Source organism: Neopsephotus bourkii, unplaced genomic scaffold (genome assembly GCF_033783945.1).
Source record: "Neopsephotus bourkii isolate Nb327-2 ecotype Australia unplaced genomic scaffold, CSIRO-AGI_Nbou_v1 NB_1638, whole genome shotgun sequence".
Classification (NCBI taxonomy): domain Eukaryota; kingdom Metazoa; phylum Chordata; class Aves; order Psittaciformes; family Psittacidae; genus Neopsephotus; species Neopsephotus bourkii.
This window is the reverse complement of record NW_026902113.1, coordinates 2,761,897-2,786,050: the sequence shown is the minus strand read 5'-3', so window position 1 is coordinate 2,786,050 and position 24,154 is coordinate 2,761,897. Positions and strand designations below refer to the sequence as shown.

General features: G+C 39.1%; 1 protein-coding gene across 3 annotated transcripts; it reads right to left on the bottom strand.

Annotated features, from left to right (window-relative positions):
• Positions 1 to 600: 600 nt before the first annotated feature.
• CFAP300 (cilia and flagella associated protein 300) lies at positions 601 to 23,406 on the bottom strand. Of its 3 annotated transcripts, none has more exons than XM_061374382.1 (8): positions 22,982 to 23,315; positions 22,677 to 22,782; positions 22,476 to 22,557; positions 20,723 to 20,795; positions 14,930 to 15,096; positions 12,325 to 12,497; positions 5,515 to 5,581; positions 601 to 977 (listed from the first exon to the last, which is right to left on the bottom strand). In XM_061374382.1, the coding sequence occupies exons 2-8, from the start codon at positions 22,769 to 22,771 to the stop codon at positions 846 to 848; spliced, it is 789 nt and encodes a 262-aa protein (XP_061230366.1). In that variant the 5' UTR covers positions 22,772 to 22,782; positions 22,982 to 23,315; the 3' UTR covers positions 601 to 845. The 3 variants fall into 3 exon arrangements, with proteins under 3 accessions (XP_061230366.1, XP_061230365.1, XP_061230363.1); XM_061374381.1 differs by lacking the exon at positions 22,982 to 23,315 and adding an exon at positions 22,872 to 22,919; XM_061374379.1 differs by lacking the exon at positions 22,677 to 22,782 and having other exon boundaries at positions 22,982 to 23,406.
• Between the last annotated feature and the right edge of the window lie 748 nt (positions 23,407 to 24,154).

Below are 24,154 nucleotides of genomic sequence, written 5' to 3'. Positions count from 1 at the left end.
AGCCCACCCGCCCTCTCCCGGCTGCTGCCCGCCCGCCCTCCGCCGTCACGGAGTGGTGCCGCTAACCAGAACTTTTATTTTCCTTTCCCGAACTTCTATCCCAACTTCCAGGAGCCCGCCCCGCGCCAGCCCGCGACCAGCCGCTGCGCAAGGGCTGCTCCCGGCCGCAGCGGGGGGGTGGGCTTCGAGCCGGGATCCCCGCTCTGAGGCTCCCTGTGCAGCGAGGGCAGCCGCTGGGCCCGGCCTTTAGCAGACTCAAGGGCGGCCAGACCCTGCCTGGCAGCCCTCGGTCCCCGCCTCACCTGGCGGCGGCGGGGTGCGTCACAAGGCTCCTGCCGCTGCTACCGCGCGGGCTGGGGGCGAGGGCCGGCAGGCAGGGAAAGAGGGATGGGTGGGCGGATGGATGGATGGATGGATGGATGGATGGATGGATGGATGGATGGATGGATGGATGGATGGATGGATGGATGGATGGGATGGATGGATGCCTGGTAAGACTTTCATCGGGGATTTCACTGGCTTTGGAGCCGCTCCTTGCATTTGTGCGTCTTGGTCTGAAAACCTGAATTGCAAAGGGACATCTAGAGAAGAAGCTTTTATTAGATCAGAAAGGTGAAGGGAGATGTGACAAAACTGCCGAGAAAACAGCTTCAAGAACTATGCTTTTTAAATACAGAGAACGTTTTATCACTAACCACAGCCACATCTACATGAATGTGTAACCCTTCAGAGTGTGTAACTGAGGAGCTGCCCCTCCTCACAAGACAACTGGGCAGTTCCTACCTGCACCTGTGCAGAGAGAAGGCCACCTCCACTGTAACACCAGAGGACGGCCGGGTTTGTAACTAGTCCGTAAACAAGCCTCCACCGAAGCTGTGATACAGAGTGTTCACGTGCCGCTTGCAGGAGTCCACAACCAGGTAGGCAAAAGTCTGATTGTGGCTTTTGCTTGAAGGGTAACACAGGCCATTAATGTCCTGAGAGGGAGTGGAAAAAAAACACAGTATTAGTGACACTGTGGATACCCATGAGAAGTTCATAAAATCTGACTGAAATTGTCATTTTGTTCCAATTGTAATGGTTTATTTCATGGCAGAATAAAATAAATACACCATGGTTTATTTCAGAAGTATTATGTCTCCATGAGGATCTTGGCACTACAAAGTGCAGTTGCTCTGTCCAAACAGTTCCAGTTACCTTGAGGTAAACGTAAAACTAATATAAAATGTAAAATTAAACATGTAAGCATGTATTTACACAATTAGAGCCTGAAATACAGATGCCATAATGATCCAATCATGTTTCCTTTTAAAAAGAAACAGATTTAGGAGCTCAACACATAAAGCTGCTCTATAAGCTGGACAAAAAAATATCTGTAAATCTGGCTTTAAACTGACAGAGGGTAGATTTAGATTAGACATCAGGAAGAAATTCCTCACTGTGAGGGTGGTGAGACACTGGCACAGGTTTGCCCAGAGAGGCTGTGACTGCCCCATCCCTGGCAGTGTTCAAGGTCAGGCTGGACAGGGCTTGGAGCAACCTGTTCTAGTGGAAGGTGTCCCTGCCTGTGGCAGGGGGTTGGAACTGCATGAGCTTTAAGGTCACTTCCAACCCAAACCATTCTATGAGTCTATGAGTAATTCTTTTTCACTGAACATTTGCTACTGCATCTGTTCAGTTTCAAATGTTTGTGTTTAAGGAAAGCCCTCATTACAGCTCTTACTAACAACTTTGAACCATTACTGAAAACATTCTGTATGCCAGTCCTCAGAAGCGGTCTGGAGGGATTCCAGGCACAGCACCTTGCTCCCAAATCCTCATTCTGAAAGACCATGTTGAGCTGACAACCAAAGCAAGAACTGGGCCCTTTAGTTTCATACCCTACATCTACACGTGTCAATAAAAGCTTCAGCATTGATAGGGCAGCACAGCTTGACACATGTTCCTAATCCAGTCGGGATCCAATAACTACATGGGGGGAATTTTGGAGGGTTTACATTTAGTCTGGGAATTGAACATCTGAAAGATCAGCAAGTGCGTGGCTGACACCTCCTTTCATTTAGAACATGAATATCTCCTCCTGCTCCCCAGCACCTTCATACAGCAGTTGAAAAAATAGAGGTTCTGCTCCACTTTTCCACCTGAGGGAAATAGCTGTATTGCATGTATTGTCCATTTTCTCCAGGAACATTTGGAACTCCCAGATCGATGACTATTCCAGATTAGAGGCACATCTCACATGTTCTTTTGTTGAAGCTGCCTTCCTTTGCATAAAACAATCCATCTTTTATTGGACCAAGGAAACATGCAAACTGTAACATCTCTCCATGGTTAAGGCTCAGCTTAGAAGGAAAAGGTTTGGGTTCCTCTTTATGCCCCAAGAACTACTTTTTATGGTGAATTTTATCCCATAGCTGTTAGTGACACCCCATTTTATCTTCTGGTGTTTCAAAGAGGATGACCCCCTTCTGTATGTTCTGGTATCTCCCTTTGGGGGACTATTCAAGATCCTAAATATTAAATTAAGGTATGCACCACTATACAAGCACTGTTTAATACAGGTAGAGATTTGACAATGCTTATTCATAGCATTTTCTGATGGTAGTCAAATGCTACAAGCTAGAAATAGCATGCTGGTTTTAAGCAACACAGCATACTAGCTCTGTGGCTCCAATTTTAAGATGCCTGGCTCTCTTCAGGTGTTTTCTAGAGATACACATAAACCAAACAGTGGGTTCTCAAATGCAGTAAGGAGAGCAAGCTGCAAGGTTTTACAGTAGTCAGCATCGCAGTGCCTCTGGGCCTTGATCCATAACTAACTTAAGCTCTTGTACAAGACTGGAAAAGGAGCAAGAGAAGACCAATGTCAAGATGTGGTTGCCAGTTAAACATTTTTCCACTGCTACTGAAGATCCACTATGTGCAGTCCTTACAGAATTGACCGATGTCAGTTTGGGTGCTGGTGATGAGGCATTTCAAGAAACTCTTTCATTATATGCAAGCCGCAAAGCTCTCAGGGGTATTTGGAGTTCCACAGAGTACTTGGACACAAGATTTAAAACTCTTGTGATGCTCAGGTCTATCCGGTTGTGATGCTAAATGGATCTGCAGACATGTATAATTAGACCTTAATACCTGGAAATATTTACATAGAATCCTAGAATAGTTAGGGTTGGAAAGGACCTTAAGATCATCAAGTTCCAACTCCCCTGCCATGGGCAGGGACACCTCACACTAAGCCATCTCATCCAAGGCTTCGTCCAACCTGGCCTTGAACACTGCCAGGGATGGAGTATTCACAGCCTCCCTGGGCAACCTATTCCAGTGCCTCACCACCCTAACAGGAAAGAATTTCCTCCTTATATCCAATCTAAACTTCCCCTGTTTAAGTTTGAACCCGTCACCCCTTGTCCTATCACTACAGTCCCTAATGAAGAGTCCCTCTCCAGCATCCTTATAGGCCCTCTTCAGATACTGGAAGGCTGCTATGAGGTCTATAGCGGCCTTTTTTAGATATTGTTTCCAAAACAAGGGCTTCTCAGCCACAGCTTAAGAACAAAATAAAAAGGAAGGGATGGTATCAGGATTGTGTTACATACAGTTCTTAATCTCCAATTCCATTTGTACTTGTGCAAATACGCAAGTATATATATCTGTCCACTAATCAATCCAGATTGCAAAAATGTGTGTTCTGGTTTCTCAGCAGCTCAAGTCAATATGACCAGAAGAGCTTTTTATTATTTCTATCAGACTAACAGGGCATGACCATTTCTTTCAGATACAAACCAAGACAATAAGCCATTTTAAAAATTGTCATATCAAAGTTGACATTATAATAACACATTCTACAGTTATTTACCAGAAGAAGCCAAAAACTAAACCTACTTTTCATCAGAAGCATGACATTTGTGCTCCAGTGGGTGCCCTTCCTGTAATTTCCAAGTAGTGTTTAGAAAACTTTGATCCACATAGCTATCACATAATCTAGGCATACCCTTTTAAGCCTTTCTCTATTCTGAGAGAAAATTCTTCAGGATGCTCCTTAATGGAAACCAGAATTTCACAACTCTCCTTTTCTCACAAATTTTCAGAATGTGCAGAAGAGCCCAGTTTTCCCCAAGGGCTACAAGAAGGAGAGCCTGCTCTGGATTTACACTGGATTTTCTGTTGTCTATCCATGGTTTTGTTTCAAAAAGTTGCCAAAGTCTGTCTTTTCTCTCTCCTCTCCTCTCCTCTCCTCTCCTCTCCTCTCCTCTCCTCTCCTCTCCTCTCCTCTCCTCTCCTCTCCTCTCCTCTCCTCTCCTCTCCTCTCCTCTCCTCTCCTCTCCTCTCCTCTCGCTTTTCTCACTTTTTCTCCTCTTACTCTCTTTCTATTTTTTTTTCTCTTCTTTTTCTCCTCTTCTCCTTTCCCTTCTTTTTTTTTTTTCTTTTATTTTCTCTTCATACTGATGATTTTTAATGTATGGCAAAGACAGTTAGGGAAACTGAAAAATACCATTCATCTACCTCGGCATAAAAATCTGCAAAGTTCACATCAATACATTTGATTCAGAGATAGGGAGGAAACAGTAGTAATAGAAGACCACCAAGTTACCAGTGTTTTGCTTTCTTATTTTGTTTTTATTACAGTCTGAAACCTAGAAGAAAGGTAAATTTTGCTAGTTCCATAAAGTGCTTATTTTCAAAAACATTTCTAAAGCCTTTTATGAATCACACATAAAACTTAACAGACCATGACCCACAGGTGAACAGCTGAGCTGTTGACAGCTTGCAGGGAAGTCTGTGCAGTCTGAAATGACATCAGCTAGTTCTTTTGAAAGCAGGTACATTATCTGACATTTAATTATTACATACTCTGGTTACTCAAGAAGAACTTGGAGGAGTTCATGCTACTGTAACGCTTAAATGACAGATATGCTGAATCTAGTAAACATGCAGCCAGTTCTCAGACTTATCTTGATGGTAAATGTATGATTTTGCAAGAGAAACAGATAGGAATGAGACTTGACAAGGGAGGGAACAAGAGGTGAGCAGCTGTCTCACAACCCCAGCCTTTCTGCATGCTGAACTTCCCTGAAGTCTTTATAGAAACAGATGCAACACAAGCTATTTGGAAAGCTCTAGCAAAATTCCTAAAAACAGAGCTATACAAAGTCAAGAGTGGATTCTTAATCCTTACTGCTATCTCAAGTAGATCTAAACTCAGCATTACTCAGACCTTTTGGTTTTTTTTTTCACAAACGAGTTTATGGGTGACTATTATAACTTCTAGTGTAATCCAGTAAACCTATTTTTAGTAAGCTACTAAATAAAACCTTAGTTAGTGGCTATTGATGAGAAGTTAGTAAAGAGGATGAGAAAACAGGATGGGATCAGGGAAAGAGTTAATGAATAAAAAATAACAACTATGGGAAAATATCCCTTAAATACGTAATATTTTGATTTCTTTGTGTATTTTCATGTTATGCATGTTACTTCCAGTAAAGTCTTGTATCAAAAATTGTTAATACTTACATATGCAGACACTCTGAAGACTGTAGAAATAATGCTTATTTCTTTTGTTTCAGGATTCTTTTGAACACTGAAACACAGGGGGATAATACATACTTAACACATACAGCGGGAAATAATATACTTAATACACAACACTAAGTGCTGATTATTAAATTCTACATTTAATACATACTTTTTTATTGCATGCATTGTGTTCTTGCTCAAATTTGATCCAGATCAATAGTTAAAATTCATCTCATGTCATGTTGACCAGGAAAGCAGTGTTGGCCACTGTTAGACAACATGGATATCATGACATCTTACTGAAAACTGTTGAAAGTGTCTTGTCAGCTGAATTGATTCTATTGTTTTCAGCTACTAAATCACAGCAGTATTAGCCAGATGACTCCAGTATAAAGTTTGCATTTTGATAGCTATGAGAAGTTATTCAGCTAACCATTTTGTGAAAATCTTTTCACATATTCTTTAAGGAAAAAAAACCAACAAACCAAACAGTGAACTGCATCTTAATACAGAGCACAAGAAGTAGCAGCAGTACTGGTGAAGAAATCCAGACTTTAGCTCATTATGAATTAATATAGAATTATAGTTTGGGTTCATTTTTCCTCCTTTGGAATGTTGTATATATAGATAGCTGTGCAACTAAGGATGGTATTAGTTCTGAGTTTTTACATTTCTAGACTGTTTGTTGTGAAGACTGTCATTTCTTGCATCACCATCACTAATAACATTAAGATATTATTGCAAACATCCAGGCATCTCAACGTATCTTACACTTAAGTATTTTTAAATACATAATTTTACCTTGTGTCTGCTTTAAGTGATGTTTACTTTTCTTCATAATTTACATCATGTAACTTCTATTAATTTATCTCATTTCAGTTGAGCCTTATAAATGCCAAACTTACACAGTTCCAAGAAATGCATAGCTCAAAACCTGCCTTGTCACAAACAGGTTCAGTTCCCAGGAAAGGTCCCAATATAGCCCAGTTGCTGGAGTACGCGTGTTAAACACAGCCCAGTTTACACCACACCAGCTCAGAGCCATCTGCAACGACACTCCTCTACTACCACTGCTTTCGCAAAGCTTCTTTTTATAGGAACAAACCCCAAATTAACCAACATCACCTTTGCTGATTCAATCTCTCCAACTAGTAAAAGAAATTGACTCTCTGATTAACTGATTTCATCGGTAATGACACAGTCACATTTGAATGAAGCCTCTACTGTGGAGTTGATCTTTCCTGTGGTGAGTCAGTAAAGGAGGCTTTCTCAGAACTTTTTGTTGCAGCTGGCATGTTGATATACTCAACAGTGGATTGAGACAGCACTGCTGAAGCTTATATTGACCCCCCTTGGTTGCTTTACTACCCCTCAGAAAGCACTGCCTTCCCAGCAGGAACAGCTCAACAGGCTCATGACTCAGCTGCAGTTTACAGACCAGCATATTAAGATAAACTAACAGGGATGTCAGTTTATGCTAACATATTAGGCTGTAAACCACAGCAGTTCAGAAGGTCTTTAACCATCTCTGCTGAAAGAGTGACAACTTTCAAGACAAGGTATAGAGGGGGTATGTAAGTGGGGTCAGCGCTTCCTACCATATATCACCACCCAAAAAGATACAGTTGCATTCAAGTTACTCTGGCTTCACATTCCTGTTTTCAATTTCTGGCTTTTTAATTTTTATGTTGTATGTATCTAGGATACCAAAGTAATGGGTGACAGAGTAAGCCTTCCTAGTTAGTCTACTGCCTTGAGAAATTTTCCCCTTATGGTTAGCTTCCTGTAAGTCATTTTTCAGACTGTTTTAGTACTTCTTAAGGCAAAAGAACGTATCTGCCAAAATCCGATGAGAGTCTTCCCTTGCTGACTTGAGAGAAACCAGGAGGTTGCCTCTGACAAACTTGCTTTATTTCTTCGTTACGTTTTTTCAAAAAGAGTTTAGAAAACACTACCTTGTCCTCTTGAAGAGGATAGTATTGCCTTAAAAATAGCCTTCATACCCCACTTTGTTCTTTCAGATTGTTAACTTCTAAACTATTCACCAAATATGGTGGTTCCTTCATCATTTTAACGTGCATCTGTTTTCCTTTTATGAAGGGAAAATTTCCTCATGGTCTCTCAACTCATTTTGGGTGCTATTTATAACTTAACCTTACAGGCAATATTTTATTAGGCTTTCAATCTTTAAAATAACAATTCTTTAAATAAATTCATTTATTATGGGGAAGAGGGCATGGAGATGGCACAGAAGGAATGAGAAGAGGACAATGACTACAAGATACTGCAGCAGCTGTCACCATGGGGAGACACTGCCAGAAAAATCAGTGGTTAGGTTCAGAAAACAAGATTTAGCAACAAAGATTGGCAGATTATATTTTAATTAACAAGTTTTTGTAATGTAAATGTATTTTAACTAAACCAAAATACTATGACAAGGATGTTGAAATTATTTAGGTTATGCAAGTTATGACAAGACATGGTGTCCTCAACAGAAGGAGGACATGGAGCTGTTGAAGCAAGTACAGAGGAGGGCCATGAAAATGATAAGGGACTGGAGCACCTCCCATACGAAGACAGGCTGAGAAAGTTTGGGGCTGTTCAGCCTGGAGAAAAGAAGGCTGCGTGGAGACCTCATAGCAGCCTTCCAGTATCTGAAGGGGGCTTACAAGGATGCTGGAGCAGGACTTTTCATCAGGAACTGTAGTGATAGGACAAGGAGTGATGGGTTAAAATTTAAACAGGGGAAGTTTAGGTTAGATATAGAGAAGTTCTTTACTGTCAGGGTGGTGAGGCACTGGAATGGGTTGCCCAAGGAAGCTGTGAATGCTCCTTGCCTGGCAGTGTTCAAGGCCAGGTTGAACAGAGCCTTGGGTGACATGATCTAGTGTGAGGTGTCCCTGCTCATGGCAGGGGGGTTGAAACTAGATGATCTTAAGGTCCTTTCCAACCCCAACTATTCTATGATTCTATGACACTTAAAGATAAATTTTGTATAAATTCAAGTGGTCACAGACTAATCACTGCTGGATTTGTAAGAGACAACAAGTTGTGTATTAATTCATTAGGAAGGAATGTTACTCTTTTTACAAAGGAGAAAATGTCTGCCATTTAATAGTTGCATTTGGAAGTCCCCAGCTGGGCTTGTAAAATATCCAGAAGGGTTAATTTCAAAAGATTGTTGCATTATTTCATAATAAAGCACTGCACATGGACATGCTTTAATAAAATGAAATCTCAAATCTTTTGTCACTATTTTGAACACTTGCACCTTGGAGTTAGAGCTCAGGAAAGGCCAGAGAAAAGGCTCTAAGAAAGAGAAGTGGGGGGAAACCATACCAGGTCTGCCACTCCCAAGCACTAAAGACCCTTTAGTGGATGTGCTTATGCCAAGGCTCTTTTCCATAGGAAAACTTACAGGAGCAAACAGGGGTGTTTTATACCTCTACAACCATATCACCATTAGATATATTTCATCTGTGGGGGCTAATTTTTCAATGCAGCTAGCAGATAGTAATTATTGCACTATCCATTTGGTTTTCACCAAGGCTTTGGAGCACTCAAGACATAAAAATTAAAGTTTAAGAAGAGTACATTTTACAGAATTTATAATACCATGAGAAATATTTAATACCACTTTACAATAAGTAGGAAGTATCCAATGGAGTTCCAATCCAAGTGGAAAAGAAAACAGATGTAGGACAGTAGTCCAAAAAAGAATTATTTAAAGAATAGCTGGTATTCAACAGAAATTTGAAGGTGATCTGTTCAGTAACCAGAATTTAAGCGATCACTAATCTCCTTAGCAATTGCTCACTGAAAATAAGAGGCCATAATAAAATAATTTTCACTGCTTTGTTTTCTGGTGTAATTTGTGCAAAAAGGAAGTAACACAGTGCACAACATGGACTAGAAATTAGAAATCAAGACTTGGCATGAGTGTCCCTCTTCAGGGCTGCTTTGCTTATGCTTTCACTGGCCTTTTATCTCAAGATGGTGGTAATAAAACAGCAACATCATTTTGGATAAATTGGGGGCAGGCAGAAATGAGACAAAGCAGGAGACAACAGTGATTGTGAAGGGGAGGGAAAGTCTAAAATGTCAAGATCAAAAGCTTTTCACGGGTCCAACAATAACAAAGGATTAAGGGAGAGATTTTGTTAAATTGTGAGTTTCTTTTTCAAGTGGTAGTCAGTGTTAACACCACCTCCACTGACAGTGAGAAATCAGCATGCACTATAGGCACAGAAACAGAGAGACACATGGCAGGCAGATACTGAAGATCAGTTATGTCACACGAACTGAGTAGATGTACTTCAGAACTCAGGAGAATAAGCAAGCTGCCAGTTGGGAAAACAACCAACCAAACACCCAAACACTTACCAAAACAACAGAGGAATGGTTCTGGAAAGAAGCAGCAGCATATGAGAAAAATCACAGGAATATATAAAGGGCCAATAGGGAACAAGTTGAGAGTATAGAAAAAGCAAACCTTGAAAGCAGCATGAAATCGTGGGGGTGGGTTTGGCAGATTTTTTTTAAGGGATGAAAACTACTAGACATTGTCACCAAATTTTACATCAGGAAAAGGAAAAAGAAGGGGAATAGGGGGGTAAAGAAAAGGAGTGGCTTAGAACAAAACTTGAACAACTCAACAGCAAAGTGGAGCAATGAAGTGGAGGAACTGATTGTATTTGTGCTTTGTCCTAGGTTAATTCAATAACACAAGAGCAGAAACAGCTGTAGTCAAAGCAGTCAACTAAATCCACATATTAGAGTAACAAACAGCCTGTTCCTAGTGCGGTGCACTGTTTAAAAGGAAAGGGAGGGTAGAGTTGGAGCACTGATGGTTCTTTATGTCATATTCTGTATTTCTGAGGAATCCACTTGATTTCCATCTACGTGTGATATGGAAATATCAAAACTAATCAGACTGATAAGAAAGCCCTGGTCACTAATCACAGTGTTCAAACTCATACATGCAGCAATCTCATTATATCTAACAAGTTCATTATTTCTAAACCGTCTTCTTGGAACATCACCAACACTCCATTTTGGTTTCAGTGGTTTCTCTAAAAGTATCAACTGTTCTACTGCCACTTTGATTACTTATTTTTGATGACCCTGGGGAACAGCATGTGACTAAATCAACTTGCACCCTGAAAAGTACTGACCATTAAAAAAAATCTGAAAGCTACTTAGAAGTTATAAAAGATCTGTAAGCTGCTTTGGTTAAGTATTACAAAAAAATCTCCAAACCAGCCAAATATTTTGTTTTAAATATTTAGTTTGGATACAGCAATCTATACACAAGTGCTACAAAAGTAAAGAAATATTCAGGTGATGAAGAATCACTGGGTCTAATCTTTTCACTCTATCTTCGTTCAGACATGAGTTTTACTCTTAAGTTTATCCAAAGACATTTTAAGAACAGACTTAATGGTGAATACATGTTACTAATTTTTTTCTTAATATGCATGTGTATAAACTTAAAACAGGAGATAAAATAGCAATTGGCCACCACACCATTCCAAACACAGCTGAGAAGGGAGAAAACCAGCAATTCCTAGTTGAAGCCTTTGTAGTGTACATTGCTGTGCATCACCTACTATTAGTAGGGTTCTTGGGCTATCTCTTGTTTCAGAGGTCTGCAATTGTTTTCCATTGTTCAGGTTAATATTGTTCTTTTTACTATCCCACAAATACTTATTATGAGTGGCAAATAATAATAGAATATCACATTTGGTAGTATCATTCATGATCTTCATATTCCCATTAGCTCAGCTGGGAATGAGTCTGCATAACTGATAACTACATTCCATTTCCCACTAATCAGGAAAGAAGAAGTTTTGTCCATTGGAGAAGTCAGGATATGAATATATCAAAACAGAGAAAAAAAAGCCTTTTTTTTCCCCCAAATTTGAACCTGTGATCAATCATCTCTAATCACAATTTAAAAAATACATAAAATTCCAAATAATTCTATATACCAGACCTGCCAAAAAGATGTGTGTAAGTCAAGTGCACTGTGTCATGTTAACAGCCAGGGAGAGTAATGAGACAACAGCACAGGTTGCCCAGAGAAGCTGTGGCTGCCCCATCCTTGGCAGTGTTCAAGGCCAGGTTGGATGGGGGTGGAACATGTCCCTGCCCATAGCAGTGCAGGGAACTAGATGATCTTTAAGGTGCCTTCCAACCCAAACCATTCTGTGATTCTATCACCCTTAGCTTTATGCTGCAAGAAGTGTATTTGTGGAATAAAGAATACCAAAAGCCAAATGCATTAAAAAAAAAAAAAAAACAAAAAAAACCCAGTTGGAATAAAATATATAGAAAACTTAAAATTTTGACTGAAGTATCTCAATTTTTAAATCTTAAGACAAAAGCAGCTTGAATGTAGCCCAAGACTATACATCCAAGACTTAATTGTTGATATTTATCAGTGACAGTAGAAACACAATCTGGTTCCAGTGCCATGCTGTGTTTTCAATAGATAATTACAGAAAAAAAATCCTTGAAATGGGATTGAATTATAAAACATCAAAGTCAATATATATATAATGTAAGAAAAGGTTTTATGTGGGACAGATGCCATTAAAATTTCATAGATTTTGGCACTGAACTACAACCACTATTACATATTGTTTTGTTAGTTGAAGACAAATAAGGTTGCAGATTGATTAAATGACAGCCCCGTTCCTGAAGCAGTAATGCAAATGAATTTACACAAATTGACACAAAGTATCTATGTGTATACATATGTATGCAGCGCATACATATGCAATTGTATAACACAGAGACACTTACCTAACTAAGTCTTTATAAAACGCTTTTGTAGTTTCTAAGTATGGGCCAACTGCATCTTCAAACTGGCAAAGTGTTCCTCCAATGCAAAGGTGCTTAAAAAGACAGAACAGAAATTCCTGGCGATCCAATGGACTGAATATATCATAATGGTCTGAATCTTCCAGAAGCAAGACCTTGTGGAACAAGAAAATAACAAGGAGGTCAAGTAGATGAAAATTTCTTATTTGAGATTAAGTTTATAAATAATGCAACTACTTTGCTGTGTGTCACAGTTTATGTCCTTATAAAATAAATGCAATAGAGGTGGAAATAAGTACTCCTGTCTAAATTCTTCTTCCAATGATGCAGTTATGTCCAAAATTTATAGATAATATAAAGCAGAATCACTGCCAGATGTGTGCCCACAAGACCTAAGGGGAGATTTTTTCAAGAGTTGTTTTTCACTAGTTTGTTGCTCATCATGCTAACAAAACAGTCAGCAATCTGCAAATGAACTACCCATATTTCATAGCATGGGGTGGGTTGGAAAGGACCTTAAGATCATATAGTTCAAACCCCACTGACATGGGCAGGGACACCTCACACTAAACCAGGTCATCCAAGGCTCTGTCCAATCTGGCCTTGAACACTGCCAGGGATGGGCGCATTTATCACTTCTTTGGGCAAAGAAGAAGACTTGGCATGTCAGTTACTGCCATTTAGTTTGTCTTTGATAACTTTGCCTACTTTTGCTTTTTTACCCTAAGTTTAGACAGTTATCTCACGTTTGTAAAGGAATCACAAGGATCTCTCAGGGGGGATCACTCAAACTCACACCATTCTTTAGTGCAGGCTCTAGTGAGCCTTTATCTGCAGCCTGAATTAACCAGACATACTATCCAGCTGCCTCTTTGTGTCTCACCTGCCTTTTGCTGCAATACTATGTGAACACAGAGGACAGGCTAGATTAGCCCCAACTGCACACCCTGGTAAGGGTGGACAGGAATTGTAACTTAGTGTGGCTACAAGGTCTTCTAGTCACATCAGCTAAACTGCAGACAACAACCCAGGCAAACAGGTGAAAGCCAGACATGAGCTCACTGCTCTCTGGCCCTCTTTATAACATCACTACACAACCTGAGTTAAAAGGGGTCAGGGCAGAAACTGTTGCTGATGGCCACTTCATAGGTATCCCAATCCCCCTTCTTGGTTTGAAGCAAGAGAAAACATGGCAGGTAGGAAAGAAACATGGAGCTCTGCAGCAGAGGGCCACCCTGACAGCAGCAGACAGTTTCTGCCCCCTACAGTCTGCCCTCCCACGGCACTGGCTGAGTCAATCTCAGGTTTTGACTAAAGTTTCGTTCCTGGAAGATTTTGACTCAATTCTTTCTGCCATCTAGGTCCTACAAGTAGGAATCACATTTATTTCAAATAAATGTGAATCCTTCAACTTGCAAATGCAGAATCACACATGGTTTCCAAGGGAAGGAAAATGGAAAGAGACTGAAACTCCAATTATTTCTTATGTTAAATGTTGCCTCTAACTTTTCTACATCCAATACACTTAATTTTCAATAGACACTTCACATGTACGCAGCTTACAAATAAATACTTAGTATTTTGAACTGCTAGGATACAAACCACATCTGAAATCCAAACATGAGCTTGAGTTCTCTCCTTTTCCCAGAACCTTACAAGACAGACCAGTATTTCAGGCCACATCCTGTAACCAGTGTCACTGGTTCAAATGCATTGCCTTCAAAGGATTTGCCGAGTGCAAATGAGTGCAACTCTATAATTATTAGGTGCTTATGTTGATTATATATACAAGGAAGAGCAAAATCCAGTTCTCCCACACTATGCTTTGCTAATGCTAAACAAACATAAGTAAAAAAAAAATAATGTTTTACTTATGAAGTAAAAAGAAACACAGGGAAGACACACGTTGGTTAAGAAGGTGCCACTGAGAGAGAGATTCTTTTTCAGAATAATCTGCTCTCTGACACCTCCACCAGAGTATAACAAACAGGATTTACCTTGCAGGCCTGTTCAGGGGTTATATTTAGTCCTTTTCAAGTGTGCACTGAAAAGTAATTTCCCTTCTCATGATTTTCTCTTCTTTCTTTCAGGGAAAAGACATGAAGATGACTTTCCTTAAATGCCTTCACATACAATATGATCAGCATTCCTGGTCAGGAATGTTTCTGGATGTAGCTATCAGTGAAGTACATTCAATTTCATCTACTACCTGGAAGGCTGGATAAACCCACGGGTTCTGGGTATCAAAGAACCTTTCCATTGGCACCACTTGTTTTCCCCTCCTAGGCAAATAAGTAGCTGCATTCCCCCCCCACATACCCCACTAAGCACTGACTACTTGAGAAAAGGGTAGGCAGAAGAGGGTTTTACCTTTTCCTCCCACCTAAAAAGGAAAAAGGGTCCACCTGGAAACCAGCATTGCTTTCACACATTCAGGCACTGCAATGCCTTACTCATTTCAATGCCCATTTTTACCATGGAAAATACATATCGTGAGAAAAAAAAAAACAAAGCACTGAAAAAATGTGTCCTTATAGACCTAATAGAATATGAAAAATGGTAAGAAATTATTCACTGCTATACTGACCTTTCTTAATTCATCAGAGATAAGAATATCATCATAATAGTCATCATAACATTTTACAATATCTCCAGTTTCTCTAACAATTCCTTCAGAGTAGAGCCGATCAAAAAATGACATGGAAATCTCTGTACAGGGCACCAGTGTAGCTTCAATTTTTGTTACTTTGGAACCTGCAATATATAGAAAGGCTTCACTCCAAGTCTCCTGCAATAATTAAAATGGGAGAATTTCCATGTACTAATGGTTTTACAGTAATTTGATACAGTGTGGAAATAATCAACTTCTCTGAACGGTTGTGAATGGGATATTCTGTAAACAAAGTACAAATCACATAAGTATGACTCAATCACAGAATCTCTCAGAAAACAAAGCAATCTAAGAAAGAAGCAAGCATAAAGAAAACATTAAATGCATCTGAATGATACTTTCCATTAAGGCTCATGTGTCTGCTCCCCCTGTTGGTAATACTATCAGCTGGAACAAGAGAGAGATGAAACACCGTGTGAACTCAACAGCACGTTAGATCACACCCTTAGCAAATCACATTCCACAGCTTAAGCCTTAAAGAATCTGGGGAAAATACCAAATTCGGCCTGATCCAGTATAAAAGTCAATAGCTGCTAACAGCACCCTACAAAGTAAAACCCAAAGTGAACACAGCCTTCATGAATTTCTGGTTTGTTAAGTATTATATCTGAACTTCTTAAAAAGTTATGCTGTAGCTACTGTAAGCTTTAGTAACCAGCTATTTCAGAAGACAAAAAAGGTATTATCAGCACCTTTTGTATGAATCTGGAGGATTATCTCTGTATTCATTAAGTGATGAATACATTTTTCTATCATTTTTCTGTATTCTGTGCTTGCAAGTGATCTGAGGCTTGATCCTGTTGCTCATAAACATCTAGTGGGATTTGAGATACCCTACAGTATTTTTCTTAGTGAGGTATTATCCCATAAGGGTACATATCTTCTTTATATACAGTGTTACATCTACAAATCTGTATGTGTGGTGTTGGATAACTTATGGCATCTCAAATAGCGTTTGATTCCATGCTTAGGAAACTTTGGACTCAGTCCAGTTCCATCTGATCTCAACTGGTCCAAGTGTTCAGACCAAATGTGTTCAGACACATTCTCTGCTCATCTCCAAGTCCCCCTGAACACCCTTCGAAGTGCTTTTGGACAGCAGAGCGGAGCACAGGAGAGCATGAACACAGGTGAGCATGCAACACAAGGACAATGTGCCTCAGCAGAGATAATATTCACAGCATTACATCTTTCCATGACTTTTCTTCACTGTAGATTCCCTTAATGGGAGACCAGTCACCAACATCACAATATCAAAAGGCTTTTGACCATACAGTTAAAGATAAAATTAGGTGTCCTTACAAACTGACCTATAGGATCACTAAAGATTAGTGTTTAGGAAGTGTTCAAATTTCACCCTTGACAGCAGTATTTCAGGAACAGAAACATGCCAAAAAAAGGATGATGCTTCCCAGAATGTCATTTCATTCTCATCCTAGTCTTTGCAAGTGTAGCATAACAAATTTCTCTTCCCCCCAAAAAAAACCCTCTGGGATTTCTCCCATACATTATCACATGGAGACTGCTTATTCATAGGTTAAGTAGGGCTAGCATTTTGGTATCTAAGACCAGGTAACCTGTACCACCTGCCTCAGCAACACTAAGAAAATAATTAAAAAGAAGTTACAAACTGATGGCTGAAAATGTGTCTGCTTAAGCTAAAAATACTGTCAAGAAACTTCATAATTATTTTATTGGGCCAATGTGATGTAAAGAAAATTTGCTACAGAGATTCGCTACAGATTCGCTTGGCATCTAATGGCCTGCCTTCACATCTGCAGGTATGTCTATGAAAAAGGGTACCATTGATTAAAGAAAAAGGTTTAGAACATTGTCCTACCTGTCCACATAGTGACTATCAAAAAATAATCAAATTATGTAACCAAAATCACAAGTGAGAAAAAAACCATGGCATGCAGCCTCACAGCCTAAGAAACACAAACTGCTATTGATTGATTGGTTGATTTGTGCTTCCTCCCACCCCCTCACTTTCAGACTCTTCTAACTTCCAGTTCTCCAGCTTGCTTTCACAGGGGTAGGATTTTTATTTTATAAGAGATTTAATAGGAGCCAAATCAGCATCTAACATAGAAATTATTTGGTAAAGACCTATGGATCAAAAACTCCATGAGTCAAGACTAATAAAAATCAGGTGTTAAATAACCTAAGAAAAACAGAGACATCTTACATTTTCCCAGTTACTGAGTCAAAGTATAAGAAACTGAGCTATTCAGAGGCCTTCAAATTGTTAGGATTTTACTGGGGGAGGGGGAGGAAAGGAGACACACTTGTGCTTTGAATCAAGATTTTATAAAAACTTTCATCAGGAAAAAAAATCGAGAACCTTGTAATCTATGCAGTAGTTCAGAAAACCAAACTATAAATGGAAAGGTCTAAATACACTGGAATACACAATGGAGAGCAGTCTCCATTTGAGAGGTGAGATTTGAAATTGCAGATTCAGAATTTCCTGGAGGAGAGTAACCTGATTTAATAATACTGTAAAAGCGAGCAATAAAATAGGAAGAAGAAATGCCTTGAGAACTCTGCAAGTGGAAAGCAAAGCTGAAAAGTACTGAAGCAGTTTAAGCTTCTTATAACAGCTAGCTCTGGAGTATCTATGCCTCCAGTATACTTTTAAATGAACACGTTGCGTATCTAGTATGTGGCAGATAAAACCCAAATTAGGTATATTTAGAATTTCTCTAAAGTTTAAGAAAGATTTTTACCTCAGGGAAACATCTTGGAATTTATTATTTACGAAACAGTTTATATAAAACATACATAATGCACATTCAGTGCTCTGCACTAAAGAGATGGTATTTCAAAATTAAAAGGTGCAGGTTGCCGATTTGTAGGTTCAAATGACATCTAAAATGTTTGCAAATTATAACCTATAACAGTAGTCTAAAAACCTGCTGATTTATCTTCCAGATTTTAAAACCCCATTCCAAAGACAGCAATCATTAGAACTTCAAGTACATATGGCAGCTCAAGAATCCTTCTTAGGCAAACACTGAGTTTTATTTGCACAGAAAGACAGTAACACTATCCCTTTGAAGGTATCTTTTCAAGTGTTAATTGAGCTTAAGCAGATACAGTCCTGCCTACCCAAGACTGCTGACAGGTGCAAGGCCAGTAATGTGTCCAAGGAAAAACCACAAGTTTTCATTGCAGCTATTAGAAAATACAACTTTCAAGAGATAAGTTGGTATTCATCAAATTTGTTCCTTTTGCTGCTTCTGTTTTTTAAATAGGAGAGTAACAGATGAAGGGAGTGTGGTAGGGGGCTTAAAGCCCATGGCAGAACTATCAAGTACTTTACCAAGCAGTCAGGAGAGGAAAAAATATCACTACTACAAGAGGCAAAAAAGTGTGGTATGAGAATAGGTCATTAAGCAACTGTCTGATCAAATGAAGTACACTAGAGAATATCTTTGTGTATTGTTTACCTAAAATGTTGTATTTCAAGCAGTGTTAAAGCTGGAGTCCTTGAGACAATGTACTATTGTGGGATTCCACCAGGAATCCCAACACATGGGGCAGCTGAGAACGGAGATATATGTTGCATTCCTTAAGGGAGGCAACACGTTCTATGCCACCTTTTAATCTAACAGAGGGAGATTTGAGGAAATTATACAAAATAATAATACAAAAGTGAGGATGAAAAGCAGCCAAAAGAAATAAAAAATGAGATTAGACATAGGGGAAAAAAATAATAAAGAACTTTCAGGAACAGGTTTTAGGAAAAGGAGATAGACAGAGGTAGAAATAAAAATGAAAGTGAAACCATGCCACTGAATTAAAAAGAAAAAAAATAAAAACAAATTCTTAGTGAGAAGGTAAAAGGGGGCCACAGCCTGGAAAAGACAAAAGGATTATGAAAACAAACACTCTCATAAAATAATATTATTTTGATGTTTTATATAATGTTGACATCTTTCTGTGGTTCCATAAATACTTTCTGCCCAAACTCACAGTAAGGAGAATGGAGTTTTCTAAAAACCTTTCTAAATCCTAATTACATTATGCATCCAAAATATCTTCCCCCTGGAAAAACAAACAAACAAGCAAACAAAAAACACTAGCATTTTTGTTTGAAAATATTTGCATCAATCTAGATTATGTAATTTTCTTCATATTTTCTGAAAAGTAAAATAATCCCATTTCAAGTATCTTCTTTCAAGAACAGGATAAAAGAGTTACTCTACAGTTGTAAGTAAATAGTGTATTTGGATTAATATACAAGCATGTCTGAAGAAGAAAATACTAGAAGATGATCTTTTACCTCCTCCCACTCAAAGCTAATTCTTACTATATTTTCAAAAAATGCACATGAAGACTAAGTATAGAAAAATGTGCCAACATTCCTCACCAAAAATAGGCAAAGAATGGGAAGATGAAATTTTAAGAGCAAATGGGGTATACCAGCTGTTCAGGATTTAGGAAGGGAACCCTTCCAGTCCTCAGAACAAAATGTATTACTTCTGTGCTGCGGAAGATTGAGCAGAATCAGGAGCTGAGCTGAGATACTTGGCAAGTGACTCTCTGCTCTTCACGCAAGGTATGTAACCTACTGACCTGCACTTACAGGGACTGGCAGGTCCTAGGCTAGACAGATAGCCTAAATAAATTCCTGCCTAAAGCAGGAAAAGGTTTACCCATAGTTTGAAATACATTTATTTTATTTCTGCTTGCCAGAATGAAAAAGAGATACCAGACATGGGACTTGACTTGAGATATATTTTGCATCTTACATATTTCAATTGTTTTAACAACCAGATACCATGTTTGGAAAATGGATTTTTGCTGTATATAGTGGAGAAAACCTATGCCAATTGCAGAGAACTGAAATGGAAAAGGTAGAAAACTCCCAAAGTTCATTAAATATTTACACACAGTGAAGTATTTGCAGACAAATGAAAAGAACTGAGGACTTCCCACTATGCTCTTTCAATATACGCCTATTAAAGAAAATCACCAGTATTCACATTATGCATAAATCCCATTACAATATAACAAGCAATTTCCATGAAATAGTGTTTCATTTGCATAAAAAAAATACAATTTCAAAGTAGTGCCACAAAATCATTTGCTGTTTGCTTTTAGTCATTTTCCTTTAGTGTCTCATCTCCATCTACATAGTCAAGCAGTTAATGATATGGCAACAAACTAGAAGTCAACTTTACACCGTGATTGCAACTAAAGTAACCTATGACAGGCCTCTTCCCACCTGGAACACTCTTCTGCAGATAGCATAGTTACACAAGCTCAGCAGTGTGCTCTATCTAATCTTCTGCTCTCTCCACTTCAGTTTGAAACAGAGCGATAATCTCAGATCTCTCTTCTATAGAATAGTGTCTTTCTCCAAATATTATCTGAATAAGATAGCACTATAATTCCACAATTAATGCAGTTGATTATCTCTGGATATATGTTTGGATCAGCTGAATGACACAGACTACTTAAAATCAGTTCCAGTAGCCTGGTTTATGGATTGATGCAGGGGTCAAGAAAAAAAAGTGTAACATCTGATAATTTCATAAACTAACAAATATTTTCTTATTTTTTAGTAGAAGTCATTCTTTAAAATATTTCAACCAGGTAAAGATACACATATAAGAACTGCCATTATTACAAATGGCAAGTTAGAGGAGAATAGTTTCAACATAGACATTTTTATTTAAGATTAATTTATTCTAAATTTACCCAGTGTAGTCCATTGTCCTGAAGCTGAGAGCAACTTCAAGCTAGAGTTCACATTTTGATCATTAAAAAATGCCTGTAATATTGAAATAAGAGAGTACAAGTTAACGAAATGAAACATAAATTCATCATTTATAATGACTTGGATACTTTCAAAGCAAATTATAACGATCCAATTAGTAAGTAGATTCTCTATGATCTTTCAGTTTGGATACTAAATATCACACTACCAAATACATGGGCTTGTAACTTTGTGTAGCCAGTGTCTTTTACATATCCAAGATATCTTCGTGTATTGTTATATGCAGTATTTACAGTAAAGCACTTTCAGTCCAACAACACGCAAAAACGTTGCATGAAATCCTTAGAGGTACAGAAAATTGAAGAAAATATGACAAATTTCTGTCTCTGCATTCAATGTTGTTGAAGTAAAAAAAACCCAAAAAACCAAAAAACCAACAAACCAACCTAAATATGATTGTTACATTTACATTTTGTGAACAAATTTGAAGCTTGGAGAACTGTAGAGACACACAAAAATTATTAAACAGATGCAGAAAAAATCCATAAGTTATTGAATAGAGAATATGTTCCACAGTAAGATTTGAAGTATTCAATCTTAATGATTTATCAATTAAAAAAAAAATGAGACATACATTGTAATATTGGTGGCTGACAAGTTTAAATGATATATAAGCCGATTAAGAAAACCCATACATATATATATGCATATAAGCAGAGTAAATAATTATTGAAGAAGCTGCTAAGAAAATGCTGAGTTTTTCAGTCTCTGCAACACCAAATCTCTTTTCCACCTCTGTAATACAGAGGTCAGACTATATAATGTAATGGTCCCTCTGTTCTCAATTAATTCACAGCTACTCAGAGTTCATCACTTCATAGTAATATTTTTACATTTTTTAATTCAAAAAGAGACAAGCATTAAGAAGGTAAATGCATATTTTGTAAACTTCAGTCATTTGAAATGTTTAGCAGTGGGAGATGAAATATTGGTGTACTTCTATGTGAATATCTTTAAAATAGAAAAAGGCTGTATTCTTTATCCAGGATAATATAAAGTAGATGTTCAACAAATCAAAGAGTTATTTTTAAAACAACATATGTTAAAAATATGTTTTTTTTAAAAAACACAGATTATTATTTTTTGTCTGTCTGCAAACATATGAACACATTTGACTTTGCAGAAAACAGAAGTGGAGGATACAAAATCAGCAAAAGACTTGAGTCCCAGAAAGCTGAAAGCCCAAAATTCCAGTGTAAAGCAATGGTATCCAATAAACTTTAAACTCTTGGATTTTCATATATGTGCTGCATATGCACATCTATTTGCACAGTGTATTTACTGTGACAAAGCAGTAATAGCTGTGAGCAAGGTGCCAACTGCATGTACACTGTTTTAAAGTCTCTCCCTGGGTGGACTTCCCAACATTAAATGCAGTGGCCAAGATCAGCATTCAGTTCGGATTCCCATTCTTGGGAATCTTGAATTACTAAATTCTTTCCTCTTAAAACACACTAATATTAGTACAGACTAAAATATTTTTACTGGACAATACATTTAACCGACAAAGTCTTGAGCACCACACCTAAATCATCTACTTTTAAGGAGACAGTGAGAAAGTGAATAGCGTGCTAACACTGCTATAATATTTGCAGTTATTCAGCTTTCCAATGGCTATAATTTCGTGGAAAAAAAAAAAAAAAGTCAACCTAAAATGTAAAAACTTAGAGCTACCGTAACAAATTCATCCTTTTGATAGGGTTTAAACGGCTGGTCAAAACCGAACGCTTGTGCTGTGATCCTGCCTTGCATAGACCTGAAATGGTAAAATGAGATTAAAAATTCTGCAGACACAATAGGTACTAACCCACTCTGTAAATTTCCGTAGGTACAATACATAAAATATTATTCTGACCAATAATTATACTTTTTTACTTTTCATTTTTGCCCTTCTCACTTATAACCGGCTCCCGCCTCTCCTTGGAAAGGCGGGGAAAACCCAGCTGCTGCGCTGCGAAGCTGAGGTGCATCTTGGATAGCTCTGGAAGACAAGGGCCAGGCAGTTTACGTGCCTGAAAAATACTAAGGAAAATTCCAATTTAAGGCGGGGAAGAGGGAAGCAGGAGAGACCCTGGCCCGCCGCCACCAGAGCGGGCGCCCTGAGGTGATGGCCCCAGCCCTCAGCTCCTCCCTCGGCTCCCCAGCAAGGCGCCTCTCGCAGAGATCTTTCCCCCTCCCACCATTTGAGGAGCCGGTCCCGGATGTCCTTGTCCTCCAGGCAGGGGAAAGCTTTCTGGGGCAGGAGGCGGAACGCGAAGCCCGCCGCGCAGCGCCGATCCCCGGCAGACATCTTCCAGTGCCGGCGGCGGCCCGGCGGTTGCCATGGACACGGAGCCGCTCAGGCGGTGAGCGCCTCCCCGCTCCCGCCGGGCGCTCGGGCCCCTCACAAGAGTTCCGCCGCCCGCAGAGTCCGCGCTCGGCCGCTCCCCGTTCTGAGAGGATTAATTCAATTACTGCTATAAACCCTCTAATTAAACAGCAGTCCCCTTCCCTCTGCTCCTGCCTATGCACCGGGAAAACTCAGGTTTGCCAAAGGAGAGCCTAGCAGAGCGACATGCAAAAGGAGGGACTGCCAATGCTGGCTTAATCAACACCACCCCTGACAGCACAATGCCAAACCGAATTATAAAAAGCACAGTTGTGAATTATGAAGCTCCAATGAGTCAGGACTGCTGCTTGCTTCCGAGGGTGTTGGGCTATTTGGGAATAGCAGGGCCATGCTTTCAAACTCCTCTCAGTGGAAAATTAAGGAAAGTACGTCTTTAATTAAGGAAGTTACTTTTAAATGTCCAGCAAAGCAAGAGACACCTTGCAAAATTTGGGGAATTTCCTGCCCTTTGCAGGGAAAGCAGTGAGAGTTGAAGGCTGCTGCACATCTCACGTTATACCCTTTAGCAACCCACCACCCTCCAAAACCAGCTCTCTTTGCTGCACATCTCCAAAAATGTCATTTTCCTGCTAGTCCCCTGCCCCGTTTCTAAGAAGTTTAAGCAGCAGTTTTCTATGTTTCCAACAACAACAACAAAAAAAATTAAGCCGAATCACATCCTATTTGATTAGAAAGCAGAGGGAAAGGTGCAGTGTGCCGTAACAGCAGGGAGCAAAGCTGAAACTGCCAAGGTACACTTCCTTGTCTCATCAGCCTCTAAAAGATGTCCTACAGATTTAACTTGTAAGACATGTTAGTCAAACTGGCTTGTACCAAAGGAATCCAGAAGAAATAGTTATCATAAGCCTGTTGAGAAACCCTCTTTTAGCATAATTTCAGTAGAACTCATTGCTCACTACATAGTCACTAAATTTTCTAAGAGTGCTTACACCAGTGGGCTGCAGTTCAGCAAAGTAATTGTGGA

Excerpts from the sequence above, each read along its gene's own strand:
- CFAP300 (XM_061374379.1), bottom strand. The coding sequence starts at position 23,091 with ATGTCTGCCGGGGATCGGCGCTGCGCGGCGGGCTTCGCGTTCCGCCTC. Across the intron at positions 20,796-22,475 it reads AAAAGGATGAATTTGTTACG|GCATTTTTTAATGATCAAAA; the intron begins GTAGCTCTAAGT and ends TCAATATTACAG. Across the intron at positions 12,498-14,929 it reads TCTCTGATGAATTAAGAAAG|GTCTTGCTTCTGGAAGATTC; the intron begins GTCAGTATAGCA and ends TTGTTCCACAAG.